Raw genomic sequence first — 17,397 nt, 5'->3', positions numbered from 1 at the left:
GCTCTAGTGACCACTTAAGGCAAGGAAAAACCATTGTTTGATTAGGAAACACCTGGCTGCTGACCAATGAAGGAAGTTGACCATTACATGCAGGACATTTATACAGAAAATATGCCAGGGGAAATTAGAATAACCATTGTGCACAGGTGACTGCTAAATAAAGGTGACCATTAAGATAAGTTTGACTGTATTTTATGATTCATTTATTGGACTTTCAGATGTTAGTATTATCTGTTCTGGCAAAAATTCATTTTACCAGTTTTAATCACTGCTTAAGTTTGTGTACTTTGGACTAGTTCAGGTTCATTTTACAAACACATGACAGCAGTCATTTAGATCAACAGTGGGCAGAATATGGCCAAGGGCTGGATCCAGCCAGTGACCTGATTTGATCCATTAATTTACATCATAGGGTTGGCTTTAAAAATCACAAATCTGGCCCATGCCTGGAGGAAGTTGTCCATGCCTGATATAAATCATCTGTCTGTGTTGTTTCCCTAACACTACATGTAAAGAAATTTCAGTCACAGTACATGAAAGTAGCATAGAGGTATGCCAACATTATGTCCATTGTGCTTTTTGCAAATGCACACAACTTTACTTTATACCTGCCTCGCTTTCAGAATACTTTATAATTGTTGAGTGAAACCTTTATGCATAATGATCTCCAGTGAGATCATTTCAGGTCAAGGTCATTGAGGTAAGGTTATGTTTTCACTTTTGTAATGGTTGTTGTCTATCAGAGCTCAGGCAATTCTTCTGAAGAACTTTAAAATTTTGTCATTTAAGAATATTAATTATAATTTTCTTAAGTACCTAAATCCTTTTCAGATTTTTAATAAGACAAGGACTTTGTATGAAAAATCCATATAAAATATAAATGTGTTTTGTGTGGCTTGATGGTGAATGAAAAGTTAAATAGCATGACAAAATACAAACAGAACAGTACATATCATACTGTACAGATAATGTCCTATGATAAAACACAAAATTAATAAATTAAAAGTTAGATGGTATGATATAATACAGACAGAGCAAAAAATATCATACTTGTGTTGTGTGATAAATTGAATTACAGAGCAAGCCATTCTTGTTGCTTCATCCCACGGGTGTGTTTGCCAGTCATCCTGAGTTGCTGCAGCCCCCCGAGGATTTTAACAGCATGTCTGGCCCCTCAGGGACAAGTGAATTAAAGGGAAAATCCAGCAGCAAACATGAACTTCTTTCCTATGTGTAAGTATTTTCAACAAAATATGTTGGTACTTCCTACCTATATATAGGTATTGTAATAACCTGCATTTAGGGAGTGAGGTAGGCATGCTTTTCATACTTGTGTTGTGTGATAAATTGAATTACAGAGCAAGCCATTCTTGTTGCTTCATCCCACGGGTGAGTTTGTCAGTCAGCTAATCACTATTCATACAAGGCACCCAATTCGGTCTTGATTTTTTTTAAATCAGTGCATTACCAGTGAATTTCTCAAATGAGTTGACATTAGTAGTTTCTAGGAATCTTCTGTTTTGTTTACTTCATCAATTAATTGTTAGCTGGTCTAGTCTTCATTATTTTGAGTTAGTGAAAATAGGGAGTATCAATGCTGGTGGCTGGCATCCTTGATAATTTGATTAATTACTATTTCTAGTTAACGGTTTAAGACTGTACGATACATGCTCAATGTGTTTATAGCCCCTGATGTTTCATTTGTATACAAGATCGCATTTAAGTTTGGTTTTTCTCCTCTTCATTTCTTTGGTACATACACACGTTGACTGCCCTGTCATGCAGTCTGTCTCGGTAGTATTATAGTTGTGCATAACAGTTTCCGAACCATTGCTATGAGCTACTGCATAACACGGTATGTGCTGCGAAATACAAAACTGATTTTTTTTTCTTTTCTTGGGGCAATATAATCGCAATGTAGCAATGTGTAAAATATCGAGTTGGTAATTTCTATTAATAATCATTGTGAAAATTGACTAAATATACACGTGCAATGCTAGCTCATGCTTGTTTGAATATTCCAACAAAAATTGTGGGTTTTGTGGGCTCTGTTGGTTGTGGGTTATGTTAGAACTGTGGGTGTTGTGGGCACTGGGTTTTGTTGGATTTGTAGGTTTTGTGGGCTCTGTTGGTTGTGGGTTTTGTGGACTGCTTGTGGGGGTTCAGTCAGCTAGCAGCAATCCAACTAGATACATCACAGTTTTTGTGAGTTTTAATTATTTATTTATTTTGTTTAGTTTATTACAGAGTTATGTAACTTTGGGCAATATTTTGGACAGTAAATATTTGTACAAAGCAATATTTATTTAAGGAATTTGTATTTTTATGTTTTTAAATCTTTTCTCTCTTCCAAATTAGATGCATTCTAGTCACTTCTAATTATTTTTACAAGCAAACTAGATATTGTTATATCATTTGTTATTTGAAATTCAGTTATATGGTCAAGTGAGTGTTGTCCTCACAGACCAATATTTTATTCATTTCTTTACTTATTTTCTTTATTTAATTAGTTTTATGAAGCTAAAAACATACAGATAATTTTCTATACATTACAAATATATAATTTCTTTTCTTAAATTATAGGTCCAACAAAGTTCTTTGGGAAATAGAATGTCTAAGTCATTGTGAGTGTTTTCCTCACTGACTTGACATTCTAAATTCAGTTCAGCAATGCTTGATTAATCTAGCAATCTATAAAACTTAATTTATCATGTTTCTGTTTTATAATAGTTGTCTAAGTCATTGTGAGTGTTTTCCTCACTGACTTGACAGCCCGTTTATTTCCATTGATATCAATTCAATTCAAATAATTATTATGCTGTAGTTGAAGTGTGAAGTCAAGCAAGTGTTTTCCTCCAGATTTTACATTTCACATATTAGAATCAAATCATATTTTCTCTTCTGTAGTAAACTTTATTGGAACTTAATACAATATGGTAAATCTTATTAATTTTCATTCATCAAAAGAAGTAACAATATAATGAACTAATAGCATAGTGCTAATGTGTACCCTGACCTTGTGTGAATTTATCATATACCATACTGTACCTGAAGACAATCATAGCATAGTGCTAATGTGTGCCCTGACCTTGTGTGAAATCATCATATACCAAACTGTACCTGAAGACAATCATAGTGTTCTGGCTTAGTATACAAACAAGACTGTCATGGTTATGAACTGACTTTATTCAGTGTTTCTTAATAAATGAATCATCTTGTATTATGATTGAAAAGAAATCAAGAGTTCAAGTTTACTCCATTCTCCCCCTCCTTAGTCAGCTGATAATAAGCATCCTCATCCCTGGTGCCGTACTCCAATGTAGTATTATCAGGACCCAGCTTGGTCATTACAGTACAATACTGATAATAAGCTTACTCATCCCTGGTGCTGTACTCCAATGTAGTATTATCAGGACCCAGCTTGGCCATTACAGTACGATACTGATAATAAGCATACTTATCCCTGGTGCCATACTCCAGTGTAATATTATCAGGACCCAGCTTGGCCATTACAGTACGATACTGATAATAAGCATGCTCATCCCTGGTGCCCTACTCCAATATAGTATTATCAGGACCTAGCTCGGCCGTTACAGTACAATACTGATAATAAGCATACTCATCCCTGGTGCTGTACTCCAATGTAGTATTATCAGGACCCAGCTTGGCCATTACAGTACGATACTGATAATAAGCATGCTCATCCCTGGTGCCCTACTCCAATATAGTATTATCAGGACCTAGCTTGGCCGTTACAGTACAATACTGATAATAAGCATACTCATCCGTGGTGCTGTACTCCAATGTAGTATTATCAGGACCTAGCTTGGCCATTACAGTACAATACTGATAATAAGCATACTCACCCCTGTTGCCATACTCCAGTGTAGTATTATCAGGACCTATCATCCCTGGTGCCGTACTCCAATGTAGTATTATCAGGACCTAGCTTGGCCGTTAAAGTACGATACTGATAATAAGCATGCTTATCCCTGGTGCCGTACTCCAATGTAGTATTATCAGGACCTAGCTTGGCCATTACAGTACAATACTGATAATAAGCATACTCACCCCTGTTGCCATACTCCAATGTAGTATTATCAGGACCTATCATCCCTGGTGCCATACTCCAATGTAGTATTATCAGGACCTATCATCCCTGGTGCCGTACTCCAATGTAGTATTACCAGGACCTATCATCCCTGGTGCCGTACTTCAGTGTAGTATTATCAGGACCTATCATCCCTGGTGCCGTACTCCAATGTAGTATTACCAGGACCTATCATCCCTGGTGCCGTACTTCAATGTAGTATTATCAGGACCTATCATCCCTGGTGCCGTATTCGAATGTAGTACTATCAGGACCTAGCAAGGCTGTTACAGTATTTTCTGCAAATGTGTAAGTACTTGCATATATGTAAGTTGTTGCTGCATGCAAGTTGGTACTTCCCTATATGTGGATACTTTTTGCATATGTGTAGGTACTTCTTGTCTATGTGTAGGTACTTTCTGCATATATGTAGGCACTTGTCTGTGTGTAGGTACTTATGTACTTTCTGCATATGTGTAGCTACTTGCCTCGGTTCTTTCTGCATACTTGTATGTACTTGCCTTTGTGTGGGTACTTTCTGCATATGGGTTGGTACTTGCCTATGTGTGGGTACTTTCTGCATATGTGTAGGTACTTGCCTATGCATAGGTACTTTCTGCATATATGTATTCTGTATATATTTATATTATTTATCAACTTCGATAAATGTAAGGCTGGACTGTTAGAATGAGTCAATATGACACAAATGGATACTGTTTCCTTACAACACATCATTAAAATACAGAGCAGGACATTTTCACATTGGAAATATGTTCTGTCAGTTGGGGGGGGGAGCCGAGTGGTCTAAAGTAATGTCCATTACAGATCACTGCCATCTCACCTCTGTCTGTGTGGGTTCGAGTCTCGGATTCAGAGAATGTGGGTATGTGAGAAGGCTTGCCAGTAGCTTCTCGTGGGATGGTGGTTCTTTCCGGGGATTTCCCAGGTTCTTCCTCCACCATTAATACTGGCCGCCATGTATAGCCTGTTGTGTGCTGAAAAATGGCGTTAAACCCTACAACAACAAATCAGTTTTAGGTAATGTTTGAAATATAATTTTTTAAAATTTTAAATACATTAAGTATCATTTTATCATTGTAATCAGTTAAATTTAAATATTTTTTTATTAGGTTAAACATTTTGGAAAGAATTAAACTTTACATGAAAATTTCCCCTTATAGGATACTACTGTGAATTCATTTATTTTTGTGTTTGGGTAGAAATGGAATTTTTCTCAGTACTTAAGTTTTGTGGAAGGGGCTTTGCTTTTCACAAAAGAATCATTGTTCGTTGGGTCTTTAAAATTTTGGTTTGTAGCACCATGAAATCCACAACAATTATTACCCCATGGAAATTATTTAATTCACATGTTTTGCATAATTTTACTTGATGGATTTTTTAATTTTTCCAATAATTACTCACATATGTTATTATCAGAAATGTTATCAAAGGTGTCAGGCAACAAGTTCTCACAACCTATAATAAGCCCTTCCCCTGCAATCGATTAAACATATACATGGGTAGTGGCACAAAAATTAATAGGGTGTCTTTCATTTATATATAAACATTCATAATTCAGGAAAGAAAAAGAGAGAGTGAGAGTGAGAGATTACATGAATGAAATCATAAGTAAATAAATTGACGACCATGGCAAATATTTGAAAAGAGTACATACTACAGCAAGAATACACAAACCAACTGAATTCATTGAGGTTCCCTAGTATTATTATTATTATATATTTTTTTAAAAATTGAACTGTTTTTCTATTGATATTATTTTGGGCTATAACAGCAAACAATTATGCTGGTGTTCAGAAGGCGCTGGTTATACACTCATTGAGCAGAGCGTATTATGTTATGATGTCTGGCCATCTATCCATCTGTTTTTGTGGGGGTGGTGTTACCAGTTTCATTTATGGACATTAACTCTGGTTGTCCACCATTGACAGTGACCAGACTTTCTAGACAGCTTGCACTTATGGTATGGAAGGACCCTGTTAATGTTGGGGTCAAATGGTCAGAGGTCAGACTCATTTTATCTGAAAAAAAACTAGAACAGTTTCAGCACAATAACACTAGTTCTACATCTCATACATGGGCCAAAAACTCTTTGAATGGTTTGCACTTTGGATAAGGAATTTTGTCAACTTATGTGGTCAAAATGTCAAACGCTAAGATCACTGTGACTGTAAGAGGAAATAAAATATTTTTGTGCAGTAACATTAGTGCTGCATCAGAGACCTGGACCAAACTTTGGGAATGGCTTATACTTGGGTTTAGGAAGAAGCCTTTGGATTTTGGGGTCAAAAGGTCAAAGGTCATTGTCCCAGTGATTGAAAGAAGTAAACCTGTTTTTAGACAAAAAATTCAGTTAAATACATTGAAGATTATTAAACATATAAAGTGCCATTCCTTTATAATTATATATGGGTAGTAACAGTGGGTTGGCTAATCAGTGTTATGTGTGACCTGTCCAGTGGTGGACTTATTGAAATGGTATATTCTGATGTCAGCCCCCTTCCCAGAACAGCCCTAATGAAATATTATGAATTCACATAATTGTATAACTACTTGATACTATCTGATTTTTCCTTGAATTTATTCAGAGTTCCTGTTATTTTGGGGTGGGTGGGGTAATTTTTAACTGGTTTTGTATTTTTTTATGGCAATGTCATCAAAGAATAGTGTGCACTAGTTTATATATGGGTGTTAGTGGCAGATTAATTAATCTAAGTGTTCTGTTTAGACCATTTCAGCTAAAATTTGATGGTAGTGGATCACTTTAAAAAGTGTCTTCTGAACTGCCCCTGTATTATTTTTGAAATAGTCTTATTTGAAGTTATAAATATTGATGAAAATCATTTACAATTTACCTACCTCTTATAAAAGTACAGTTAAACTTTGCCTTGAGGTCTGTCTTAAGATGCCGCTTTTCTCTCTTCTCACTGGTGGCTTGCTAATGCAGGTTAAGCTATAGGTTCATGTAGAGTTAGTACATTTCTCTTTGTTTCCTTTATGGAGGTGGCATTGGTAATGTCAGCTCAGTATAAGATGTAGGGTTTTTTTTTTCGAAGCCCCTAACTCAAAGGTGACATACCAGTAGCATTCTGCAGAACCATTTTTTTGTATTTTTCAGATCTCTCCTTGAAACCAATAAACCCTACCTTATGAACACAATGAGAGTACCAGCCATGCAGACAGTTACATTATTTTCAAATTACCTTGATACCAGTGCCAACTGTACAAGGTATGCTGATATTTCTGTTCATGATTGAATGTTGACCTTGAAAAAACTAAAACTGTAAGCTGCATATTATTTTTATTAGTAGTACTTCTGGTATCACTTATTGTAATAGAAGGTTTGTTTTTTAGTAGATTTATTTGTACTTTAAAAATATCAATATATTTTTACTGAGCAACAAAACCTACTGAAGTTTTTCAACAAATTTGTAATATTCATTACTTTCAAATCAACAGTAATAAGGGCTAATCCATTTAAACATTCTTGGTGCCCATGGAAGGCAGATTATAAAAAAAACATGTCAGGTAAATCAACAGTAATAAGGGCTATTCCATTTAAACATTCTTAGTGCCCATGGAAGGCAGTTTATAAAAAAAAACATGTAAGGGACTCTGATTATTCAGAAAGTTCATATGAAAATAATGCAAAATTTGCAATTGCATCTATGTATGGCCATGTTGAAAGTGCCTTCCCTGGGTTCCAAGTACATTTTACTTGAACAGCCTGAGGAATATGAACACATATTTTCATTAATTTTTTTATCATTTGCTTCCTTGATTATCACATATAGTTGAGAATGTTACATCCATGAAAACGTAATTTCCTTTCTCCAGATGTTGCATGCGTACAGAATATGAGTAAAATGTATCTTGACAGCTTGTTTATTTTTAAAAGCAAAACAATGAGAATGACTTGCTTTATTGTGAAATTCTAGATTATGATTTTAAGATCTTTTTAAGAAAACCCTCTTTACTTTTACAGACTGTATTCATTGATGAATTTACCCTGATATTTATTATTACAAAAGCCTCACACCTAAGAAATAATGCAAACAGCTAATCTTAACAGTCAAAAGACTCAAATTTTGTGGTTATTTATTACATGCTGTATACAGCTAAATTATTGGTTATTTATTATCTGCTGTATACAGCTAAACTATGTTGTTATTTATTACATGCTTTATGCAACTAAATTGTGTGGTTATTTATTACATGCTGTATACAGCTAAATTATGTGGTTATGTATTACCTGCTGTATATAGCTAAACTATGTTGTTATTCATTACATGCTTTATACAGCTAAATTGTGTGGTTATTTATTACATGCTGTATACAGCTAAATTATGTGGTTATTTATTATCTGCTGCATACAGCTAAACTATGTGTTTATTTATTACATGCTGTATACAGCTAAATTATGTGGTTATTTATTACATGCTTTTTATTGCTGAATTGTGTGGTTAATTCATAATTGCTGTATACAGCTAAATTTTTTGGTTATTTATTACATGCTGTTTGCAGCTGAATTGTGGTTATTTATTATGTGATGTGTACAGTTAAGCTGTTGTTATTTATTACATGCTGTATACAGCTAAATTGTGTTGTTATTTATTGCATGCTGTATACAGCTAAATTATTTGTTTATTTAGTACATGCTATAGACTAAATTGTATGGTACTGCTTTGCCTGACTTTATACACATGGTAATATGCACAAATGAAGGGGAGTCACAGTAGTACAGTTGGTAGAGCATCGAAATCATACTCAAGGGTCATGGGCTAAATACCTATCCATGTCTGCCATGGTATTTCCTTAGAAATGGCACTTAGCTCCCATTTCCACAGCATGATATAGCCAAAAATTCGTTAAAAGTACCATTAAAACCAATAAAAACAAATAAGGAGCGCAAGTGGTTTTACAAAAATTGTTATTTCTACATCACATACCAGGATCCAACTCTGTGGATGGTTTGCACTTGCGGTAAGGAAAAAACCTATTGATTTTGGGGTCTAAAGATCAAGGTCAAGATCAGTCTAACTGGAAGCAAAAAAAATGGCTTCTGTACAAAAATGTTTACAGCTTAAAGGAATATGAAACATGGGGTGGGACTTTTAATGTGACATTCCTGTACTATTATAAAAGCATTTATTGTTTCTTATCATTACCACAAAATAATGTCAGGTTGACCAAAGATCATGAAATTTTTTCCTCAAATGGTTAAATCTTTGATTCTTTTTCCAGATATAAGGAGTAAATTATGTTTTTGCATGTTTCTGAGAAAATATGCGCATAATTGATTCAAGTCATTTGTAACTGATATATCTGCATAGATTTGGTTCCATCACCATAGCCATTTTTTAATAAATGTTATGAAGATTCAATGAAAAAGAAATGAAACTGAACTGTCTTAAAAATGGCTCTTTTACCCTCAGAAGGAGATTAGGTTATTTGTAAAGTTTCAAATTTGTGTTTGCTTTTTTTTTTTATCAGGTTAGTTTGTGATGGATGGCTGGAGATTCAGTTTACGGAGGAGGAATCGGCTGAGCATGTAATATCCAGTGTCATACAACTCCGAGCCACATGGCAAAATCTCATAAGGCTGCGACTACAAGGTACTGTAAATCATAACATGTTAATAGCAGAAATACGTTTCCTGTATTATTACATTGCTATCACTTTTCCTGTTATTAGTCCCCAGTCTATGGTGAATTCCTTCAATTAGTAATTGGAGGAATTGAATATAAACAAAAATAGTCTAGTCTGATACCTTAGTCATTTGGTATATTGTCTTCATATTCCTTGGACTTAACATGTCTCTCAGAGTTTTGCTGATTCATGTATTCCACCTTTGAATAAATTCCATACCACATTAACGTTAGGAAGATGCTTCACTATCTCGTAATCATGGAAAGACAAAAAAATTCATCTTTCTGATCTCTATTTTATATAGACCAAGGGAAGACACTCCTCCCAATCTGTCCCCTTACCTGCCCTTACCATTGCTAGGTGGCTACTTGTTTACCTTTTTTTTGCTTGTAATTCACTAATAAGGCTCACATCATCTGTTCACCTCACCATCTTGTGGATCTTACAACCATCCATTGACACTTTGGGGATAGAATTGATGGCAAAGGTTTATACTAAATATAGTAATCCACATTTTTTGAAGATTTACTGATATTTGTGTGAATTTGTTGTTGTAAAAAAAGTTAAAAGACAATGACTTTCATCTTCTTTACTTCAACATACAGATACTTTTCAAACCAGTGAAAAGGAAAAGAAAATTAATCCAAGAGCGCTGAAACTGGAGAAGGTACTAGCCAAAAAACTGACAGAATTTTTGAGCAGTGATGTGCAGTACACAATCAGGAGAATTCTAGCTGCAGAAATGCAACACTTGTACATTGGACCAGACAGAAAAGGTATGTTTCTTGGATGTTGCTACATTCTTTCAACAATTTTAGATTTGCCTATTATCCACATTTGTTTTGTCTTCTTGACATTCACCGGGGCAAATACTAAATTCAGTCTAAAAATATTTATAGGGACAGTTTCTGTTACACGATTATTTCTGCATTATTATAGCAGATACTAAAGTCCCAGTTCTCATTTTCATTTTCAAAACTGTACTCTAACTACAGATTTATATTTTGCACCATCTGATGAGATAGACTTATTTTGCAAAATAGTAATACATTTTTTTTAAATGGTCATTAATGCTACATCACATCATGGTGCATTATTGTTGGATAAAACAGGACTGTTAATTATTTTCACCTAGTGAGAGGAAATTAGAGTATTTGCATAAGAATTTGGAATGTGCATCAAGGTATCCTTGGGTTTGCATGCTTTCCTTGTGTAATATTTGTTCCTTCCACCATACTCTGACTTTCATCTTTCCATTTTATAATGAAGTTTGATGATACTTTATATTCCAAACATGTTCTTTAACCAGTATATGGTAAGAAATATACGAGACAAAAGTTTTAAGAATTTGTCACAAAGGTAAATGAGTAATTAGTTTTCCTTTGTCATGTAAAGCTTTGGAGTGTATTTAAAGGTAGTTTGAAGACTCCACACTGCTTGTAGAGGAGTCATCTTGGGTTTTTTCTGTTGATCAATCCTTTCATTCCTCAGTACATCCATCTAGATAAGCTTTTAAGCAAGACTGCACAAAAATCACTAAGCATAAAAAAGTGAAATTTGGCTAGTTTATTAGTACACATATATATTATCACCACAGTATCATGATCTGGATGGTCAGATTCACACCAAGTTGTTAGCATCAGAAAATCAGGATCATTATGAGATGTGAAGCACTGAGTCATTATCCAGAATTTTCAGTCTGATGAGACATGATCTGGCAAAAGAAAGATGGCATTACTGTGATAATTATATCTTTGTTATATACCTATCAGTTTTATATTTTCAAATTCATTAAGTGGGACACTCACCAATGTTAACAACGATGTTACTTATAAATGGGTTGTACTGTACAGTAATGTTTTGTATGCAGTTTCCAAATGTGATCTTATTTCAGATAAACATTTTAGTTATAGTATCTATAAAAAAAATGATTAACTTATTTTTTAAAAATTTATTGACAAAATCACGGTTGTACTTTTTTTTAATATTTGACATATAATGCTATTGCAAGATTTCTTAGCGAAATTCATGTGAGAGCTTTGTTTACTGCTAGTGTTGGGATTCCATCACTACAGGTGCTGCTTTGTAACCAGGAAAGCTCGAGGATAACCTATTTCTAGCCTGATTAGAAAGTAAGCTAATACGGAATTTGAAAACAATAGAATCGTTTTTCTATTTCTAGGAAATGATGGTTAAATTATGGCTCATTCTTGGGCAAAAAAATTGATAGGTATATCATATATATATAGATGACCTCATTAGATTTTCAGACCATTACAGCAATTTATGTTTTTTAAAAACATTTTTCAGTGTTTTGGACTTAGACTCTTTAACAAAATCAAGCAAAATCCACTCGACTTGGACACGGTAATTGTACTATGCATATCTGTATTAATTAATGCATTGTCTTTTTGGTAATTTCTAAGACCATTTCACAATTGTCAATTTTTGACACGTTTTTTTAACCTTTTTATGAAAACATGTTAACACAGTTAAGCAAATATTTTTAACATGCATCTTTGTGTTTGTGTGCACATGATCAAAATGAAGTTTCAGGCAGTTGAAGAATTTCTCCATTCATTTGCAATATTTTGAACTTTTTGGACTTGGACCACTTTTATGTAAACATTGTTAGCATGATTAAGGAAAAACCACCTAAGGATAAAAAATTACATTTGTTTGCAGATGATCTAATTAGATTTTCATACAATTATCACAGTTTGTTACATTTTCTACCCTTTTGGATAAATCTTGTTTTTATAAATAGATTTAATCTTGTCCTTAAAATTTTCAGCCTTTTTTGCTTCTTTTGGACCAGATTTTCATTTCAATCAATATATTGTTTTGTTATTTTGTACTATCCAAGGCATCATGCAGTAAAGTGGATTATTAAATGGCAAACAGTAATGGTCTCATCTGAGTAATGGTTGAATGCATTACTTATATTTGCAGCTGATAACATGGATAATAAAACTGATACTGAGCAAGAAAAAGAAGTACAAATTTCCAAAATTACAGCTAGAGGAAAACCCCATCCTGTGAAAGGAGGTATACAGATCAATGAATACCTCACTCACAACTGGTAAGATGAACAAAATGGTTTGAATACAGTGCTCTAAAATCATTTGTTAAATGTATTTGAAAAGCAGTTGTTATTTTATGCATAAAGAAGACTTCCATGGATCCAGTCATTGAAAATAACAAGTTTGTGAGGGTGTATTTTTTATTTTTGTGAATTTTTTGCTTTTAATCCATCGATGTTAGTGGCAGAGTCCATTCTGTTTTACCAGATGTAGTTTGTGTTGCTAATAACAATAACAAACCTTATTATGTTAATATAATTAGCAACAAAGTATTGATCCACTGGCCCTTTATGTCAGATGAGGCAACTTAAATTAAGGTAAATGATTCGACCTGATGGTAGTTATCTCCCTTGCATATTTTTCCATTTGGGCAATAACTGAAACATTAGTATAAATGCATTTAAAAGGAAATGACAATTATTTTTCATTGATCCAGATGTTATTAAAAAATTTCAAATGATATAAAGGACAATAAATGTAAAAAAGGGATAATAAGATTATTAGAGTAGCATAGTTATGATCATAGAAAGGACTATGAATATCAGGATTTGCACCATCATATTATTATTTTTTCTTCCATTACCTACTTTTAATACTTGAACCATTTTTGACAATATTTTGACATCTGTTGGTCATGTAGTTGTTAAGTTGATATTTTGGTCAGGGTTAAACGCTAGAATATTGTTAATTTTTTGAGGCATGCTTCTAATTAACACCATATTACTGTGACTCTATCCTATATTCATTAAGTTTTATACATGGAATACATTTGGAATCATTATAGGTATAATGCAGTATTTGGTTCACCACAACTGGCTTTTTTATTTTTAATGATTTATGTCTTTTGTTTATTTTTGATTATATATTTTGGAAAGTATTAGTCTTGCAAATGTTCAAATTTTGGATATGAAAGAATTTCCATATAAGCTCACTTATACGTTGACTCCAACTGCAAATAACATAGACCCTGATCTGCCATCGCAGTATACACCAGCAGATCAGGGTCTATGTTGCTTGTAAGCAATATAATAGGTCATTGTGGTCTTCTTTTTATTTATCAAATTGGTGCTTGTTTGAAATTGATACCAAACATTGCCTCATCAGTAAATAAACTTTATACTTAGAAGCCATTTGTGAAATACTGTACTACCATACCACAAGTTACCATTACCTGTATTTAGTGAAATTAAAATATTTTATATATGCACTTTTGTAGATATAATCTCAGCCATGTATGCTCATTAGTCTGCCTACAAGTTGTTATGGTCATCGGTTATAAAGCCAGTAGTAATTTAAGGAAATGCTGTAATGAAAATCACAAATAAACCAGTTGTAGATACTTTATGAACAGCTTCTATTCTGCAATAATATTGGTAATAAGAAATATTATGCTAATATCATTTTTCTTGTTATCAGGTTTTGCTGCATTTCATAATAAGTCATTTAAAACAGCTTAGTTTTATAACTGATCAGTATTTGAAACCCAAAGTTACACACGTGTCTTAGGTTGCTCACCTGAATTTTATATTCCTTACAGGAAACCATTAAACTATTCAATATGTAACCTTGTCTCAGTTAGAATGTGAATATTTCCAACAAATTTTTTGTTTGTTTTCATTTAGTTTAGTTTTTTTTCATTTCTTACTTGTTTCATCTTGGGTCTTACAAGTATATACCATAATATTTTATTCATTTCTCTACGCCCTCATTGTAGCCTTCTTGATGACTCCACAGCCAGTGTATGGGGAGAATATACAGTGTGCATGCAGCGACATTGGACATGTCCACGTTGTAAAAACAGTATGATAGTATCCTATGCTGAGAGACTTCAGCATGAGAGTGACTGTCAGGGTCAAAATATTACAGGTATAACTTACTGAGAGACTTAAGCATGAGTGTCTCTCAGGCTCGAATTATTACAGGTATAACTTACTGAGAGACTTCAGCATGAGAGTGACTGTCAGACTAAAATTATTACAGGTATAACTGAGAAACTTTAGCATGAGAATGTTTGTTATGAGAACTGATAATGAGACGTTAGTGTTTGTGTGTGTAAGAGAGATGTATACATGAGTGCATGTACAGTTGTAATTTTTCCCATTATTTGACAGGGGTGTATTTAAATCATCAGATTGGTTTTATGAAGCCTTAAATGACAAGCAGAGTTGGGTGCTGATAAATGCACACAATTAATTCTCTACAGGAGAGAATATAACACCACTTGTCATTAGCATTAGAGGTAAACAATTTAAAAGTAATTATCCATGTCTGACATATTTGTCGCAACCAACATATAAAAAAATCTTCCTCTTTTGTCTTGGACCGAGATTACAGGACATCCAAGCAGGGTGGGAGAACTGAATCTTTGCAGTAGTAGTGAGATTGCAGACCTGCCAACCATTATGATTTTACTGCAAAACTTACAGATACTATCCTTAAATTATGGACTTGGGAGATAATATCAAATGTTACTGAAATATGGTTGTTGCAGTAAAATCTGCATACTGGCTTGCCCATGTTTGATTCTGAATTTCATATTAGAATTAATATTATTGGTCATGGAACCAGACTAACATTACAGGAGTACCTCATATGCTTTAAACAGCACATATTTGTTCATGCAAAGCATCTGCATGATCAGGCTGTTGCTTATCAAGTTTTCTAAAAATCAATCTTTGATTACACTTCTGAACTTTTAAATGCATGTTTGCCAACTTGACATCAGTACATATTTTATTACACCTTACTCAAAATTGGTCGGACTTAACAGAACAATATGGACTGCCTTATGGAGGTCTTACCAGGGTTGGCAGGTCTAAATTGCTGCTCTTCCCTTGTAGGAAGGCATGATTCAGTCAGTTCTGTTACCAGAGCACAGACCTTGAGAGGGCATTGCTTATTTCTATCTAGTTCTGTTACCAGAGCACAGACCTTGAGAGGGCATTGCTTATTTCTATCTGTTAGGCATGACTTATGTTTTCTTTTCCTTGGGAAGGGCCAAAGATTGATTCATCACCAGCACTTGTAACAAGGTTCAGGGATCCTTGGCCTTTGGACGATCTCCAAACCACAAAGCTCCCACAAAGGCTGTTGATTTTCCCAATATGGAAAGAGATTCAGATCCGTCTGGGAATGGGGACCCACTCACTCCTGTGATCTGGAAGTGGGGACCCACTCACTCCTGTGATCTGGAAATGGGGACCCACTCCTGTGACGATGGAGAATATGTGCAGTCACTTTTCATGAAGTCCCACACTTGTTACTGTCCAGAGACAACAAATTGAACATACATCTGTGCAGGCACAACTAGTGCATAATATGCAGGTATTGTGGGGTGTCCCATGAGGCCTTCCTATGCTGCACTTAGCCACATACTTCAATATATTAAACACTGAAAGAAAGAAAATCATACAAAACAAAAAAATCCAGAAACACTAACAAGATAAGCAAAACGTACCCTATACCCATTCATAATATATTTGTTGTACAACTTTGTTGCTCAACCAAATTCACAAAAATTGTACACATAAGAAAACTGTATTGTACAGTATTCATTAGCTTAGGGATATATTCTCATGAAGTATCTGATTTTGTTTTAGCCACAAAGGAGGAAGAAGCTGTAGAGAGACAGGAAGAACAGAACACACAACTGAACCAATTCAGGAAGTCCTACCACTGTGATATCTGTGACAAGACTCTTATATTAACTACCATAGAAATACTGAAACATAAAAAGACCCATATCTCATGATACTAGCTGATAAATAGTTGACACACAAGATTATTACATATATTATTGCATTTATTTGTTGTTATTACTAATTTCTTTCAAAAACTGTTGCCTCAACATACATTGAGTTCACATGAAGTGATATCAAAAGCAAACAATTTCCAAGCATGGTTGATCAGGTAAAAATTGTCTTTTGAGAAATTTGTTACCTTGGAACCCAGGATTGTACAAGACATCTCTTTCATAGTTGTAAATGCATGTTTAGATGAAGTGATCAAGTGGTGATAGGGTCCAATGGAGATGTATGCTATTTACTCTTGACAAGGATTCACTCCGTAGAAAGACTGTGATGAGTGTTGATTAATAGGATGATGTTTAGAGTTAATATTTAGGTAAAATTGTATTTTTGAAGTAGTTCAGTCTTATTTCATCTTTTTGAATTAATTGTGAAATGAAACAAGTACTTCTTTATAATGCAAATAGAACGTCTAACGGCTATCTTTATCATCTGAGAGTCATTATAATACAGACAGAACACAACATATTTATAATCTGATATTAATTGTAATAAAGATACTATTATCAACTTCTATCTTTTTTATCTGATATTCATTGTAATATAGACAGAACACTTATCATGTCTTTATAATTTGTTGTAATGCAGATATAACATAAAACATGTCTTTATAATATGATATTCATCTTAATATAGATAGAACACTAAGCATGTCTTTATTATCTGATATTTGTTGTATAACAGCTAGAACACTTAACATCTGTCTATATAATCTGATATTCATTGAATTACAGATAGTACATTTTTCATC

At 33.9% G+C, this 17,397-nt stretch overlaps 1 protein-coding gene across 1 annotated transcript in view; it reads left to right on the top strand.

The window, feature by feature from the left end:
* LOC149801955 (putative ATP-dependent RNA helicase DHX34) overlaps positions 1–17,156 on the top strand; it is a 99,806-nt gene extending 82,650 nt beyond the window's left edge. Inside the window, exons 22-28 of the mRNA XM_089956353.1 lie at positions 1,079–1,233; positions 7,227–7,337; positions 9,602–9,723; positions 10,363–10,533; positions 12,710–12,839; positions 14,555–14,706; positions 16,440–17,156. Of these exons, the coding sequence (XP_089812479.1) occupies positions 1,079–1,233; positions 7,227–7,337; positions 9,602–9,723; positions 10,363–10,533; positions 12,710–12,839; positions 14,555–14,706; positions 16,440–16,591 (993 nt within the window). The 3' untranslated portion in view covers positions 16,592–17,156. The remainder of the gene's footprint in view (positions 1–1,078; positions 1,234–7,226; positions 7,338–9,601; positions 9,724–10,362; positions 10,534–12,709; positions 12,840–14,554; positions 14,707–16,439) is intronic.
* The last annotated feature ends 241 nt before the right edge of the window (positions 17,157–17,397 follow it).

This window comes from Sinohyriopsis cumingii, chromosome 4 (assembly GCF_028554795.1).
Source record: "Sinohyriopsis cumingii isolate HCF-2022 chromosome 4, ASM2855479v2, whole genome shotgun sequence".
NCBI classification, from domain to species: domain Eukaryota; kingdom Metazoa; phylum Mollusca; class Bivalvia; order Unionida; family Unionidae; genus Sinohyriopsis; species Sinohyriopsis cumingii.
Note: the sequence above shows the minus strand (reverse complement) of the source record. Positions and strands in the feature narration are given on the sequence as shown.